This window comes from Athene cunicularia (genome assembly GCF_003259725.1).
Source record: "Athene cunicularia isolate RWA chromosome 11 unlocalized genomic scaffold, athCun1 chr11_part1, whole genome shotgun sequence".
NCBI lineage: Eukaryota > Metazoa > Chordata > Aves > Strigiformes > Strigidae > Athene > Athene cunicularia.
Genome location: NW_020799113.1, coordinates 6,542,064 through 6,559,405, shown reverse-complemented (window position 1 = coordinate 6,559,405; position 17,342 = coordinate 6,542,064). Strand labels below are relative to the sequence as shown.

Sequence of the window (17,342 nt, the reverse complement as noted above, 5' to 3'; positions counted from 1 at the left end):
GCCAAATAGCAGTTGCTCTACCTAATTATTCACCCCCACGTTAAAACCTTAATTTGGAATACTTTGTGACTCAAACCCAGGATTTGACCTGTTTAGATAAACATCCAAGTGACTGATTCTTCTTTTCTCTCTTTTTGTTTGTTTGTTTGTTTTTTGTTCATTGCTCAAACCCTTAATGGGTTATATACTTAAATTTTGGGTTATTTGTGACTAGAGTTAATGACCTATTTCAATGACATGTGCCAATTGGTTTTATGGGTAATGATCCAAGTCACTGCCTGGTGTAAGTCTCCTGATGTTTCTAGGGTGCTTGTGTAGCAACAAGAGCAATTGAGGGGGGATAAATTAGATTGTTTTATTTTCCCATGGTTTTGTTTTATCAATTTATTAATGCTGATGAAGTGGCAGAAAATGCTGACATAGATTTCTACATTTAGGATCAGGTTATGTTATCCAAACTCTGGAGTGGGTTGGGAAGGTTCTGGAATCAATGCTGCCTGAAGGACAACTGTTGGAGAGAAATTTATCCAGGAACAGTATTTCTCTCCTTTGATGTCCCTGAATATACAAGATAAAACCTGTATGGCAACACATCTGTGGGGTGTTTGGGGATGCTTTTCCTATTGGAGTTTGATGAGGGAAAGCCATTTTTTGTTTGGTGTGGAATCCCATACAAATTGGTACATATTCTCTGTTCTGTTAAATTTTAATAATCATTGCTACTATGTGTTCAGACTCCAAACTGAAGGCATGGAAAGCAGTGTATTTATTCTTTAGCCAGCAGAGCAGTCTTATCCAATTCATTGTATATAATTTGTGGCTCCCGAATGAATGAGCAGAAACACTTCTGGATTCTACAGGGTTGAAGGTCATACCATGAGTCATATGAAAGAGAATTTTCCTTCCATTTTTGTAATAACATTTCTGATATGAATGATAACCTTGATGTCACAACAATTTCTGCATTCTGAGTTATTAGTTGTCTTTTCAACCCCACCCTGAACAGAGATGCACAGATGTTGTGTAAAACAGAAGTGAGGAGGTACTGTTACATAGATTAGCAATGTGTTTTAAGATTTCACAGATGACTTCTCAAAGCTCTTTATAACGTAACATTCCTTCGGGGGATTTGAAAATGTAAAAAATTACTGTGTTTATTTGGAACTTACAAGTTAAATAACTGAATGTACAACTGGAGAGCAGACTGCATACTTAAGGCAAATTCCTTTTTTTTTTCCCCACCAGGTGTGTACCAGATGTCAGTGTCGGAAGCTGCTGTCCCAGGAGAGGAAGTAGGAAGAGTGAAGGCCAAAGATCCAGACATTGGGGAAAATGGCTTAGTAGCTTACAGCATCATTGATGGAGATGGCATGGATATGTTTGAAATTACAACAGATTATGAGACTCAGGAAGGTGTTGTAAAGCTTAAGAAGGTAATACCTACTAATGTGTAGTATTCTTTGTTGCTGACAGAATATTTGGTAATAATGGATTACCACCTAAGATAAAATATCAGTAAATGCAATTTCACTTAATTTGTTTCTAAAGCTGTGATTAACTCTTAATATTCCATTTCCCCATTAGCTGAATTGGAATGGAAGAAAATAACCACGAAGAGTTACATAAACACTGTACAGTGGATTAATTGCCCAAACTAAATGAATTCATAATAAAAAGTCACGGTAAAATACAATGCCATTGGCTTCATTGTTAATGAAGTTTTGCCTAGTGCTGATAAGTAGCAGACATTCACTGTTGCTTTATGTTCGGTCTGAATAGCCTCATGCCCTATAGTTTGAATTCTTCAGCTGTGCATTGTCCACAATATTGTTCTGAAGGAGTCACAGGCTATGCAAACAGCAGCAAAAATACTGAGGTGATTTCATATACAATCCATCAGTGTGATCTTTAATAGTGTTACTAAATGAGTTTTAAATTACATATTACAAATCATAAATCTTATTCATTATTTAAGCATTATTATTGTGCCCTTTGTATCTTCATAGCTATTTGTCTCTCTCTGAGATAATCAAAACTCAAAGGAGAAGGCCTGGGCAACTTAACTTCAAAGTTAGCCCTGCCCTGCACATTGGGGCAGTCTCTCAGGAAGAGACCCAGATGTCTCCTCTGGTCAAAACCATGCTGTGGTTCAATTACTGTATCTGTTCTAGAGGTGGGAGTGTGTATCTTAAGTATTTTAAGATGTGGGCAGACTGTCACACCATTCAGTCTATGGTGTTAGCATACTTTGTGAATTGGGGTTGGCACCTGCATGATCATTTAGAGGCTACCAATACTGCAGCATTGCAGCCGTTTCACGTCAGTGACGATGCGGATATGCTGTGACTGCTCAGGCTCCCCAAAAGACTTACCTCATAGGGCATTATTTCACCTCCCCTTTGTAAAGTGCGTTGAGATCTATGGATGGAAAGAACTACAGAAATGAAAGCACTGCAAACCATCTTCATATTTCCCATACTAAAATAATTTCAATTCTCTATGTCCTATCTCATGGTGCACCCAGTGGCAATTCAAGCCACATCCATATCTCTAAAAGAATGCTTGCCAGATTGGGATAGACCAAACCTGGCATTTTGTGGGAACCCCTTTCCTATCTGTTGTTCTTTGTTGTTACCTGGAAGGCTGCATGAAGAGAAGGTTAATTTTCCCAGTAAAGATGATTTCGTGAGTGATACAGCAAGAAAAGAGCAAGACAAGGACTCTGTCATGATATTTTGAGTGCCTTCCTATGCTGCTCCATACATAGAATGTAGCTCCTTCCATTTGAGTCTTTATGTTTTTAAATATACACATTTCAGTCCAAGCTTGTTGACAGATGCTCACATTTGTTTTATGTCATTGAATACTAGGGACTGCTTATTGCTTTTACACTCTAGTTTCCCTAACTGTGGAATGCATTGTCGTCTTGTTTCTCAGCTCTTAGATTTTGAAACCAAAAAGTCCTATAGTCTGAAGGTAGAGGCAGCCAATGTACATATTGATCCTAAGTTCATCAGCAACGGGCCATTCAAGGACACAGTAACAGTGAAGATATCAGTGGAAGATGCTGATGAGCCACCCGTGTTTTTAAAGCCAAGTTATATTTTTGAAGTACAAGAAAATGCAGCATCTGGTACCGTGGTTGGAAAAGTACATGCCAAAGACCCCGATGCTGCAAACAGTGCTATAAGGTATGCTTCATTAGAGCAGGCTGTTTCTTTCTAAGCATTAGCTTCCAGAATTTTTATGCAAGTTATGCAAGTACAGTAATATTCTAAATTCACCCCAAATATTAATAACTCTAACCATACAGCATTGTTTTTATGTCTTGTTCCATAAACTACTAGTTTCTCAAAGCCTGTGTCACTAAGAAAGCGTATCATAGCTATGTCTAACTGAAATATAATTAAGGACATCTGTGTTAGACTCTATTCTAAATTATATTTTCCATAAAATATCTTATGCTATTATCACAGCATGTTTTTTCTCAAAAGATAGAAGTCTGTACAGTAGATTAGGGGTTATGTTGGGTAATAGTTAAACCTGAATTGCTAACGACAAGCATATGCACACACCTACCTTCTGCAGTTACCCTGGGTAGTCTTTGTTTATTTTTATTTGTCATGTTCTCAGTGTAAATTAAATTATGAAACTGTTTTGTGGGTATAGTTAACATTTCAAAGAATTACAAGGTAAAGATACAAAATCTAGAGGAATATAAAGCTGTACAAATGTGTAGATAATGGGTATTTAATAATCTGATATGATCAATTAACATTCTGAGTAATCCAATTATCAGAAGACTTAGAAGAACTTCATGGTTAATATGAACAAAGAAAATATATATCTACCTCACAAGATGTTTTTATCATGTTTTATAAGAGAAAAAGATAAAGAATATTTTGGGACTTTAATATAAAGACTTCAAAGAACAATAATTTTCACTTACTACAAACATTCTGATGTAATATTTTTTCTAAATGTAGAAACCAACCAGGTGAATCTCCTTTTAAAAGAATGCATATCATCCCTTTGACAATGCTGTTAAGGGTAACAATCAGTGTACTACTTAAAATTATTTAAAAATAATAATGACCTAGAACAAATTTGGTTGCATGAAACTACTAAATCCTTCTTTTATCTAATTGCTGACATTCAATCTTCTTTAGATATTCAATTGATCGTCACACTGACCTTGAAAGATATTTTGTTATTAATGCAGAAGATGGAAATATCAAAACAATAAAAGCTTTGGATAGGGAAGAAATTGCTTGGCATAATATCTCTGTCTTTGCTGTTGAAGTCCGTAAGTATTTCGCTGCGGTATTTTATAATCAGTGGGATAAATCTGTAGTCCTCTAATTGTCTGTTTGATAAGCTGCAATGAATCCCAACAGAAATACTGCAGCCTATCACATTTTTACCTGGATGCAGCTGGGATTTTGTTTGTTTTGAGGGGTTTTCCTGCTTCTGTTTAATTTTGGTTTGGCTTACTCCCCTAGACAAACAACACCAGGAGGCTAAAGTTCCAGTTGCGATTAAGGTCGTTGATGTCAATGACAATGCTCCAAAATTTGCAGCAGCCTATGAAGCGTTTGTCTGTGAGAATGCTCGAAGCAATCAGGTATGTCTGTGCCCACCACCTTCCCTGTGCGTGAATTTCTTTCTTCAGGGTGTTAGCCCAGTTTTGTGTTGGCAGCTCAAATGAGCGGTAATAAACAAATGCTTATTTTGAAATTTTGGCCAAAATACCTAGAGCACTCAGAAAGGCACTTTCCTGTGTTTTTATTTTGAACTGCTATCAACAGTTACAGATACAGTGCTTCATGCATTGACTATAACTGTCATTGCCTAAGTATCCACCATCACATAGGCAACTAAGCTGTCTGGGAACAGCTTTCCCAGTCGTGAGCCTGTTTTGGATGTTACAGAAATGCTCAGCATCTTATAGGAAGAATCACAGTGCAGTGCTTGTGGAGTTTAGCCTACAGATTTATCCCTGAACAATCTGTGAGGAAGAGGGGTTGGTATCATACAGAAATATGGCTCTACACTTTTGCAGTTAGTGTAGCAGCTTGAAAAGGGCATTGTGCTAACTCCCTCTGAGCTGCCAAATTTTCTGCAGAATTTTATTTAGTCTATTAAGTTATCATTAACAAATATTGGTATGTAAGAATGTATATATATATATAGGTGTATACTTTTACATCTAGAATTCTGTGCCTGTTAAATATAAGAGCAAATAAAGATTGCCTGTTCTAGTTTTGAGTCTGCTCTGTGTATACGTTTGTTCAGGTATTTGGAGTGTTTATGGTATTTCAAAATTCTTTGTATTCAAAACATTTCTCAGAACGCTGTCTATATGTGATGTATCTAGAGACGGAGCTGTTTGTTTACAGAGTACTTTTCTTTTACAGCAATTTATTACAATTAGTGCTGATGACAAGGATGAGTCGGCCAATGGACCAAGATTTATCTTCAGTTTACCACCTGAAATTATTCATAATCCAAATTTTACACTCAGAGACAACAGAGGTTTGTGTGAAGATTCTGTCTATACTAGGGTCCAAAAAATGACAAAGTAAAACTAATGGCCAACATAATATCACACAACAGCATTTTCATATTTTTCTGCCTTCAGATTTAAGCAAGGAAGGCAGAGAAATAGAGCTGAAATACAAGGGTGTTCTTGGAATAATGTAATACTTGTTAACTCGATTTCATTTTCTTGAATACATATTTAAAATTACATAATTATACCCTACATGAAAAATTCACTGCCATTTTATCTCCCAGGAAGAGGGTAAAAAACATTGACAAAAACATTCACTAAATGTAATTGGCAAATCTTCCTGATTTAGAGAACTCTTACTTGCTAAACTAAAATTAGCTGAGGCAGGATAAATTGTTAGGTTGCTTGTATTTGTTCACCTGACTCTCCTTGCTAGTCTTTGTAAATTATGAATCACAAGAGACATGGACTGAATTCCTAATGGAATAAAATCACTGCCATGCTAACTTTTGTAGGAAATAAAAATGTGGATTTCTGTTGTGAAACATACCTAGATTAGGTGTATCTCAGGATATAGGTATCCTGGTATGTTTGCCGATTTTCTGTTCATGAAATATAGTATAGCCTGGCATTCAGATGGATGTTAAGGTGTAAGAAATTTGTAGGAAAAAAAAAAAAAAAAAAAAAGAGGTTGAGGAAGACAGAGGGGGGGTAAACAGAAAAAAGACAGCTTCAGCCATTATACATACTTATTCTAGTTATTTAATGATAATCACTATGATATTTTCATTCCATGTTCATTTGTTATTTTCCTGTACAGGGAAAAAAATGCTTCAACTTCTGAGAAAATTTGGTTTTAATTAGCAAGCTGTAATATCTGAAGGAAACTTGACTGTTTTCTGAAAAGTAGAACTCAGTTGAACTGGTTTAAATAATGAATCCAAATGATTTCTTCGAGATTGCCAGAAGTACAAAAGGCAACATAATCCAGATACATTATTTCAGTGAAAACTTTTTTCTCTCAAGTGTTATGTTGTGGCATACTTTATGTCTCTATGAACGTCTGAAGTGAGGGTAATTATCATCAGAGTTCCCAAACAAAATTTCTGTTATTCTTCAAGGATCAAAGTAATACTGTTGCCTAGTACTTGACACATGTACATATATAAGCAACTCATAAAGGATCCAGTGAAGGGGATATGTTTATTCTCTTTAAAGTAGTAAAACACAATTTTTGAAAAATTGATGTATGTATTTTTAGAAGTAAATAAAAATGTATTCTTTCCTTGAGGCCCTGAGGCCAAGTTTCTCTTTAAAAGATATTTTATGGTCACCATATCAAACTGAAAATGGATTATATTTTATAATCTAACAGAGGAAGCATAGGTCAGAATTGAGATGCTCTGATACAGCTGCAGGCAAGTGGTATTATGATTCCTGACTCCAGCCAATTCCACTAATCCTTCATTTCCATATGCAGCAAATTCATTCTTTTTTTTTTTTTAATGACAAAGTTAACCCAGATAAAAATGTTCTGTAATTGAAATTATGATGTCAGCTGAATGTACTGACTGGACCTGACAGTACTGCAAAAGGTTATTTCAATAAGACAGTATTTAAGGATTGAATCTTCCTGTATAATTTTGTGTTTGGAAAATGAATAGTGTAATGAAATCCATCCGTTTCAGTCCTGTCTTTCCCTCTTTTATGTACAATCCTCAGTGCCGTGATGTTGTTAATTTAACTATTTCTGTGGGGTTTTTTTAAAGTAAGTTATGGTAGAGAGCCAAGTACAAAAGTTAAAACTATGTACTTCTGTATAAAAAAACTTCTCAGAGCAAGTGTCTTGCCATTTGCAAGTCAGATAATTTACACGATCGTGTAAAGTTTTTTTCAGTTGTAAATCTGAGCAGTCTCTATGCCATGCCACTGCTTTCAGTGGGAATTGCTAGTTTCAAAGAAAAATGGCTTTATTAACTGTGGAGAACAGTTAACAGAAACTCCAATGTTTGGGTCTATTACAGAACTTTAAAGTGAATACAGTCCTATAATTATCATTTAATAGAGTTTCTTTCTACCAACTCCTAAAAGTAATCACATATTGCAGTAATCCAAAAAACATAATCACATTCTACATCCTATTAATAGCCTACTGTGTTACCAAGTTTTTCAACTGAGACTATCTTCCATAGAAAACATGAGATAATGGCTTATCGCATGCTGTGATAAAACACTGAATTACTTTTGCACTGTTTACTTACATTATACCACGTAAATAAACAGCACTGTGTTTGCCCAGGCTCTGTTCAATTTTACTCCCATTGAAGTCAGAGCTTCAAAAGAGCAGTAGAGGCTCATGACACTTCACAGCAGAGAGACAGATTTTTGCAAATGGATTTCCTCCTTTTAATCCTGCTCTGTCCTAAACTGAAATGCCCTTTACTTGGGCCCCCTCACTATGTGTGGAAGCCTGGCACATAGCCGACATCACTGGAAGGACTGCAACCGCCGGGCTTCACCGTGCTGCACAAGGACGAATGACACCACGGTGGGAAAAGCAAGGTGTAGCAACATTCTCAAATACACAAGCTAGTGCTTCACAAAGACTGAAATTAAATTTGTGAGTCCACTAAAATCAGTGACTAAAATCCACTTTTTTTTTAATAGACACATGTCCTCTGCCTCTCAATTTCACATCTTTTAATCAAGACCTTTTAAAACATATGAACAATATAGTTACGGGATTTTGCCGTGGATTATCCACAGCAGTGATTGTAGACAACTGACCCCTGAAATTGTTTACATTTCTTCCTGAATCAGCACTCACATTCTGATATAGGTGATAATGTTCACATTGCAGTCAGGTTCTTTAACCTGGAAGCCTCCTTACACAATATACATGTTAACAAGCCTCCAAAAGCCAAGATATGTTTGCCTGTATGGAGAGGAGAAATTGGAAAACCATCAATAAGATTGCCAGAGAAAAAGATGAAAATCAAAGGTCAGGAAGATCACCATAAAGATCACCATAAAGTAATGCAATTTTAACTTCTAATTCTGAAGATTTCATGGAGAGTATAGGTAATCTTCACTTACAACACTTTTGGATATTGGATATCCCAGACAATAATAGCTGGAAAATGAGAGCATGTGTATTTTTCTGGATGGTGTTGAGATGGCTATTTTCTTCCTTCTGTCTCGTGTTAAACCCCCATTGTGTTCGTTAAGACTGTCAGTCAAGTAGCTCCCATATGTGTTAAGTAATAGTTTTAAGCTGGTATTGACATTTAACTTCTGTTTCTTGGCTTAAAAAATGCCATTATAGCTGGATTATAGTTATACTCCTGGGACTTGAAAATAATGAAAAAGCAAGGATGAGAATATTAGATAGGATTATATGTTATTTTTTATCTAGGTAAAAGAGGTTTTTTCCTTTTATGGGATATTATATTTCTTCTAAATGTGAGAAGTGAACAAAAACAGAAATTTTTATTTTTTTTTTTTTAAAAAATGACCTTTTAGGGTTGATATATGGTAGTCCTTTTTAAACTTTCCTGTTTTTAAAAATTATATTAAACTAGAAATCACTTCCAGTTAAACCAGATAAATCAACCACTGGATCAAATTCAGCCTCCGTGTCATGTAATTCACTGCAATGGAATTGGTCAGTCTATATAATAACTGAATAATTTGCCATTCTTTTCTTATTTCTAGTTAGGAATAGTATTTAAGCTGCCAAGATTCAATAAAAATACAATAAAAAATGTGTAGACAACAGACTAAATATACTAGTATATGACATCGCCCGTGTTTCCCTCCATATTGCCTTTGCAGCCTCTAGGCAGTTGTAGCTCAAACTACTATTAATGTTCATATTTTTTTTTGCCACAAGAATAATCTGTCCTGTTGTGATCTTTCATTTAATAGAGCAGATCTTTGTTCTCATATTGAGGAAATGAATTATTAAATGCACTTTAGAGAACCCCTTGGAATAGTTTTATTCTATATCAATATATATTCGTTCAAGTATTAGTTGGTAGGTGAATAGATATTAGATGTTAAATTTCTATTTATACCAAATTGTTACAAGCACATTAATTTAAATTGGTAAAATAGGACTCCTATCACACAGACACTGATATCACTAAGGTCCTTTAAATAATTGTGTTACAAAGCCTAGCTAGGCAAATGTTTCATGTAAACATTCAGGAAGTTAGAAAGGCTGAAAAGAGATGAAGGGCGCCTCCAAAAGCCACAAGTAAAACAATCAGATCGTTATCAGCTTCTCTGTCCTTAGCAACTATGACCATCATGTAAAGGAGAAGTTAACAAGCTGGTTTCTATCCAGATTTTTATTTTTATGAGACTTCAGTATCAGAAAGACGACAGTTCTGCCATGCTGAGGTAACCACACCGGGTGTCAGGTGTGGTGGCCCTGCCAGGAGCTATACAGATATCGGGAGATGAATTAATATGGCATGTAGCAAACAGATCCTATCTAGGAGAGTCCTAAGTAAATTTTCACCCTTTCTGGTGCGATCTGAAGTTAGCAGCGGCACAGTCAAATAAGCAGGGCCCTAGTGCAAACATCCCTCTTATCCCATAAATTGACCTATGTCCGACAAATCTGGGGACAGTTTCAGACCTTGTCCTACATCAGGCATGCTGCCTGCAAGGGTGGGTAATGTAAGAAGAGAATACTTCTCTTTTGGTATAATTTATTCACAAACTTTCATGGAAATAGCAGTGATTAGATCATTAAGAGAGGTTTTATGATTTGAATTATTCAATCCTGGAATTTATGCTGACTCTTCAACAGGGAAATGATTAATCTCCTGCAGCACCCCACGGCAATAGTGAAATGGGTACCATTGGAGGTGACTAACCCTCCCTTCGCAGATAAAAGAACCAGTCTTTTTCTTTCCATTATATAGTGAAAAACAAAGAACATGGCAAAACAAGAAAGGCTGTGTGAAGTAGATCCTCATCCTAAAATAGTTTTTGAAGATCTGAAAATCATGGATGTGATTGTTTCTTTTTATTTACTTCAGGATGTTTATGATTTTATAAACTTTGGTTCAGTCTGAGAACTGAGAAACAAGGAGCACAATAAAGAAATGCTGTTCGTGTTTCCTAGCCTTTGTCCAGCATGGCTGGGAGCAGGAAGCACTGGCCATCTCATTCCAGCATTTCATGTCACATACCTCACTTTCAAATTTTTTTTTTGCCCCAGGAAGTGTGAAGGACTATTCAAAATGACCTTCTGTGCTGAGACGGCAGCTTGGTTTCCAGCCCCTGCACCAGGAGGCCCATGGCAGTGAGAACACCTGGAAATAGTGTTGGAGCAATACATTAACTCTTCCTCATGCTCACATAATTCAAAATGTGCCCGGACATACCGTGCATATATGAGCAAGCTTTCTAAACTCTGGCTTTGGGTGAAAAACAGGTTCTGATAAAATATTGCTTACCTTAAAGTTTCTTACTGAAACAGGTCAACCCAGAGGTTCAAATCTGCTAATACATAGCAAATGTTGGCTTTCGTTTTGGTGGGAGTCTCGTTAACGCAGGCCATTTTGGTACAGATTTCTGCCTTCCACTCCTGGAGGTCTGACACCAAGAACAGTAAATCAGGGCGATTTGGGTTTTTTTCCCCTCCACTGAAGGCTTTAATTCTGGAAAGAGACTAGAGACAGCTCAAAGAGCAATACCAAGGCCCAGTCATTCTGGCAGGTGATGAACTGTTGTGAGTTTCCCAGATAGTCTGTGGGGTGCTAAAAGGAGGTACTAACAGGGATTTTTCTTTTGTGTGTTCCTTGTGTTACCCTCATCATCCTAAAATTATTAAAATGAGGTGTGGTACTGTATGAATGAAACATAATACTGTAACTGCTCTTCAGTCATTAGGAAGGTGATATTTCCCACTGGTTTACTGTACAAATGATGCTAAAGCATCTGAAAATTCAGAGCTGTTGTAGCAAGATCTATTTTTTTAAATATTTACTAAGAGAATGATTTTGTGGGAAAAAAAAATTACCATCTCTCTTCTTTAAACAGATAACACAGCAAGTGTTCTTGTTAGACGTGAAGGATTTAGTCGGCAAAAGCAAGATTTATACCTTCTTCCGATTGTAATAAGTGATGGCGGACTCCCTCCTCTGAGCAGCACCAACACCCTCACTATTCGGGTCTGCGGCTGTGACAGCAATGGCTCCTTGCTCTCCTGTAATGCCGAAGCCTACATCCTCAATGCTGGATTAAGCACTGGAGCTTTAATTGCCATTCTTGCTTGCATTGTGATTTTGTTAGGTAAAAAAGTTCTTTACTTATTAGTCTTCTGTACTTGCTTGTGGTAAAAAAATTAACCTTGCCCTCAGCTCCAAGATGGACAAATTAACCTTAATTTCTTAGCTTTTATTTTTATAGGAGGGACTAATCTGCCCGGCTGAAATGCAATATGTGATAACTGCAATAGCAAACACCAGTGAATTTGTCTACGTGTGCTCAGAGAATGTCCTTTTGTGGCCTAATATCAGTTAATCAGGGACACTGTTTAAAGGAGGTCATGACATACAGTTTTAAGTTTTGTGATCTTCCCTGGATGACAAGTTCCTTATTGAGGTCAGCCAGGATTAATGTCTCCTGCCAGCTATTTCCCTCTAACTCCTCTTATGTTGAACACAAATGAATAACTCAGAAGATCTGCTTTTAAGAAAGTGCTGTAAAGTATTTCCTGATGATGTGAAAATATTTATATAAAAATCTTTTAATTTGCCCGTAGTAATTTATAGTCTTTCTTATATATTTTAAAGCTTTTTTACTGAAAGTTGAAATGAGAAGGAACACAACAAAGGCATGTGTTTTGTGGTGTTGCTTAAGAAAAAATCCGCTTTCATGGAAATGAAACAGGGAATTAGAGTTAAGATTTGGGTATATTGGAAAGAGTAAACAATCTTTTTTTTTTTTTTTTGTGGCAGACATACATGCAATTGGGCTACTCAAAGCAGTGTCATGGTGTTCACACAACGCTGCGGGCCCACAAATGCTGGAATTAATCTTGCAATAATGAGCAATTAGTGAGAGCAATGGCATTCAGCCCAAACAGAAACCCTCAGATCAGTATGTTCAGTTCTGTGTACAAACATCAGTGCTCTTACCTAGCTAGGTATGCTAAAAATGCAGATTTTAGCAAAAATGCACGATGAGCTGCAGCACAAAAGCTGTGACGTTTCAGTGAATGCAATAATTATTTATAAAGGAGCTACTGTTTGCGAGTCTAACTTGCTGATTTTTTTTTTTCCTGTAGTCATCGTAGTGTTGTTTGTAACACTGAAAAGGCAGAAAAAAGAACCTCTGATTGTCTTTGAAGAAGAAGATGTCCGAGAGAACATTATTACTTATGATGATGAAGGTGGAGGCGAGGAAGATACTGAAGCTTTTGACATAGCTACTTTGCAGAACCCTGATGGCATCAATGGATTCATTCCTCGTAAAGACATAAAACCTGAGTATCAGTATATGCCAAGACCAGGGCTTCGGCCGGCTCCTAATAGCGTTGATGTTGATGATTTCATCAACACGAGAATACAAGAGGCTGATAATGATCCAACTGCTCCTCCTTATGACTCTATTCAGATCTATGGCTATGAAGGAAGAGGCTCAGTGGCTGGTTCACTTAGCTCATTAGAGTCAGCAACAACAGATTCTGATTTGGACTACGACTATCTACAAAATTGGGGACCTCGATTTAAGAAACTTGCAGACTTGTATGGCTCCAAAGACACTTTTGATGATGATTCTTAACAATAAAGTTTAAGATTTGGCCTTAAGAACTGTGTCTGCTGTTCTGAAGAATCCAGAAGAAATGTAAGCAGGTATTTTTTTAAAAATCAAGAAAAATCTCATTTAAACATTTAAGTTTGACAGAGAGGATTCCTTTGATAAAAAAAAAAAAGGACATAAAAGTGGTAAATACTGTGAAGTACCTTTTCCTACAAAAGGCAAATACAGAAGTTGGCTGCCAACTTCACTAAAGGAAAAAACCCACTTAAGAAATACAAAATATTTAAATGAAGGAAAATGTTAAAAGCAAACCTACAAATAAGGGAAATCTTTTGTGTATTATGAACATCTAAATCTTTTATGTCAAAGAAGCTTCCACAAATTAGAAAAGATAACAGTTCTGAGCTGTAATTTCGCCTTAAACTATGGACACTCTGTATGGTAGTGCATTTTTAAACTTGAAATATATAATATTCAGCCAGCTTAAACCCATATGATGTATGTACAGTACAATGTACAATTATTATGTCTCTTGAGCATCAAACTTGTTACTGCTGATTCTTGTAAATCTTTTTGCTTATACTTTCATCTTGAACTAATACGTGCCAGATATAAAAACTCTGTCTTGTTGCAGTGGGAGGCGCCCTATTTCTATGTCATTTTTAATGTATCTATTTGTACAATTTTAAAATTCTTATTTTAGTATACATACAAGTATCAGTATTCTGACATGTAAGAAATGTTACAGCATCACACTTATATTTTATGAACATTGTACTGTTGCTTTAATATGTGCTTCAATATAAGAAGCAGACTTTGAAATAAACTGATTCTTTTTTAATTCTTGTTCTGGTTATTAAGCATATAAGGAAAAACATAGTGTTTCTAATGTCCCATTTATAGTTCTGACTAATTTACTACAATTGTGACCTTTTAATAGCCTTATTTATTATGTGTTTGTAGTTGGTTTGTTGCCTTGTTAAGTGATTATTTAAAAATCAAGTACATTTTACAAATGTTTTTTAGATTTAAAAAAAAAATGTAATGTCTGGTGAACATTTTGTACCCTCTCTATCTACAGCGTGTGGCTGCTCCCAGAACACAGTAATAATCTTCATATAATGCTGTGTTTTCTGGATTAAATTAAGTGTAATACTTTTCAATATTTCCCATGTAATATGCATTTATCTTATATCTTAGAAATTCCAGAGGTTTCAGAAATGACTTTGTAAGTGGACAGGAGTACTCTGTACGTAAAATTTACTTCAGGCTTGTGAATTTCCATATCTGTGCTAAGCTTCTGCGGGTTCTAGAGACTTAAATCTGACCCAGTTTAGCTATAAGTTCCCTAAAGACTGTTCTACCTGACAATTACCTTACCTGAGTAGTAATTAAGATCCTGGCACTTACTTTTATTTTTTTTTTCTTTTGATTTTTTTTTTTTTTTTTTTTCATTTACTGCAGTAGAATAACGTTTTAATTTGTGGTGACAGAAATACAGAGTGCTTTCAGAGTTGTTCTTTGTAATGTATGTTTTTAATCGAAAAATGATCTATAACTTTTTTTATATTAGTTCAGAAAGAGCAAGGGATTGGAATATGTTCTGCGCATCAACATTTTCAGCATCTGTGTACAGCTGTACTTCTGCTAAATTTAATATAGTTTGCTGTTTAGGGTCAGAGATCAGCAGCTGCAATATGGGAAGAGGCAATAAATAGAAATTATATACATTTTTCTACCGTTCATTTTACAGACCCTGTCCTTCATTTGCAGTCAGGTACCAAACTGCTTGATCTGAGAGGAAATCTGATTTGTTGGTGTATTGCTTTTCTGAAGACCCCCATATATGTAGTTAGATTAAAATTTAACTCGTTAAAATTATGAATGATGTTTCAGCTCTATATTCATAACATATTCACTTGTCCCATTATATCCCTATGTTTTATAAGGCAGAGTTTGCTAAATCAGCAGATTTGCTCTACAATGTTTATTGTAATATTTCACTTTATTATAGCTGTATGCATTCTATATAATTCTATAGTTTATTATTAACTCGGTTCAAATTTATTTGGTTGTTGATTTTTCTCTGTTTATAATCCAAAGAATATTTTGCTAGATTTGCACATTTCTCCATTATAAATTTAAATAAACATTAAAAAATGAAATGAGTATCAATTTACAAATTAACAAATTGAAATAAAGTAAAAAAAAGTAATTTGTAGGACTCCATCCTCATTGATGCTATCTGGGTTTATTTCACTTTTGAGCAAATTTTAGAATTAATAACTGCATTTCTACATTTTTGTGTTTAATTTTTAAGAAGGACATTGTCAACTACATTTTTTAATAGTTTTAAGTGCTTTGAGTTTTAGTCTCTATTGTTTGTAGCACTCTCGTAGATGCTTGGAAATAAATTTTCTTTCCCTGCTGGTTTTGTCCTTTTTCATTTGATTATTTTTTCCCTTCCCAGTGAATATGCAATTATCATAGTGCTTTATTAAGTTAGTCTTGCTAATCTCAGCCAACATTACCTCTGAAATGCTGGGAATTATACTCATTATGTATCATCTGCAGCACCCCAAATGAACAGCGTGTTTTGGCACAACAACAGGACATTTATTTGTGTTAAACTTCACAGCAGTGGTCGCTGGAGTCTCAGGTTTATAATCTGAGAGTGTAAAAACCAGCCCAGCGCAGCAGTACTGGGTTAGTCCTCGACACAAATCAGAGAAGACGGTGGGCTGGGGCTGTAGTTTGTCACAGTGCTCCCAAGGATCTGAGCAACCCGGGAAGGGATTTACTTACACGAGTTGCTTTAGAGTAGTCTCTCTCTCTCTGTCTGACTGATCTCAGGGAAGGACGGAGCCTCATATTCATGGAAGGCAACTGAAAGATTAATTACAACTTCAGTGGGTTTGAAGACAAACCTTAATTAAAAGGAGGATCACCGCGACTGAGCCAGGTAAGGTAAGGGACAGTAGCAAGTGCAGATGATGTTTTCTCCTCCTTTTTGCCCTCGTTTGGCCTGCCTGAGACATCGCTGGGGGGCGAGGGGGGGAAACACACACCAAAATCTCTCCAAATACCCTCCGCAACAGAGAGTGCGACGTTACCGGGGGTGTTGTTCATTCTGTGGGCTGAGTACACGTATGTCCTCCTGTTGGCAAAAATATGCAGCTCCTTGTCTAGCTGCCTATCACCAGAAGAATGTTCATGTGAGCAAGCCTGACGTGCCCCCAGTCTCACGTATATCCACAATGCATTAGTACACGATTTCTCTCATCACCGTCAAGAAGCAATTAGGTATGCAAGTTTGGTGCTGGTTGCTAAGGGAACTCAAAATTTACACTGATATGGAAGGGGAGGGTTTGGGATTTTTTAGATTGCCTCTGTCATGTTCTTGCCATTATATCAAGCAGTTTTTCATACTGTGTCAAGGGGTACAAGCTTGCAAGCTTACCACCAACATTTATGTGATCTTGTGCAAGATGATGCCTCAGAAACTGATACGAGCGCAGATGAGAAAAGCTTTTAAATAATTTGCATGTTTTCTTGGCTCCATATTGTTGTCTGACTGACAAACTAAAATGCTGAATTTTACCATGTTGGTGCTGATAAGCTTACAAAAAAAAAAAGTGAAGAATAGGAATTTAAATCAGGCTTACAAAGACAACCTTAGCTCTCTGGGATTTAAAAGCTTAGAATTCTTTTATGTCTTCCCCATCCAGCAGAATTCTCAGAATTACGTCCTTTTTATTGAAAGGCTCAGTAAACAAAAATCTAGGTAGACCCTGTGCAGGTTTCCACTTCGGTGACTGATCGAAATATTGAGCTACTGTAACCAAAGCTGAAAAATCAGCACTAGAATCACATTCTGTATTAAAAAAAAAAAAAAAAAAAAAAAAACCACAAAAAAAACCCCCCCCCCCCCAAAAAAAAAAACAAACAACCAAACAAAAAAACCCCACCACACCAAAAACCACCAAACCAAACCAAAACACAAACAGGTGGGGAGAGAGAGAAGAAAAAGGAATGGCTTGTGGAGGGG

The 17,342-nt window shown here is 36.2% G+C and overlaps 1 protein-coding gene and 1 long non-coding RNA gene across 3 annotated transcripts in view; both read left to right on the top strand.

The window, feature by feature from the left end:
• Positions 1-15,722, top strand: part of CDH11 (cadherin 11) — a 41,418-nt gene extending 25,696 nt beyond the window's left edge. Inside the window, exons 6-12 of one of the 2 annotated variants that reach the window (XM_026856656.1) lie at positions 1,246-1,433; positions 2,938-3,191; positions 4,170-4,306; positions 4,503-4,624; positions 5,418-5,535; positions 11,570-11,821; positions 12,819-15,722. In XM_026856656.1, coding sequence (XP_026712457.1) covers positions 1,246-1,433; positions 2,938-3,191; positions 4,170-4,306; positions 4,503-4,624; positions 5,418-5,535; positions 11,570-11,821; positions 12,819-13,315 — 1,568 coding nt within the window. In that variant the 3' untranslated portion in view covers positions 13,316-15,722. The remainder of the gene's footprint in view (positions 1-1,245; positions 1,434-2,937; positions 3,192-4,169; positions 4,307-4,502; positions 4,625-5,417; positions 5,536-11,569; positions 11,822-12,818) is intronic. The other variant, XM_026856658.1, reaches the window with a different exon arrangement.
• A 364-nt stretch (positions 15,723-16,086) lies between these two features.
• The window catches only part of LOC113484330, an 18,875-nt gene continuing 17,619 nt past the window's right edge, over positions 16,087-17,342 (top strand). The window contains exon 1 of the long non-coding RNA XR_003399205.1: positions 16,087-16,256. This is a non-coding gene — a long non-coding RNA (uncharacterized LOC113484330). The remainder of the gene's footprint in view (positions 16,257-17,342) is intronic.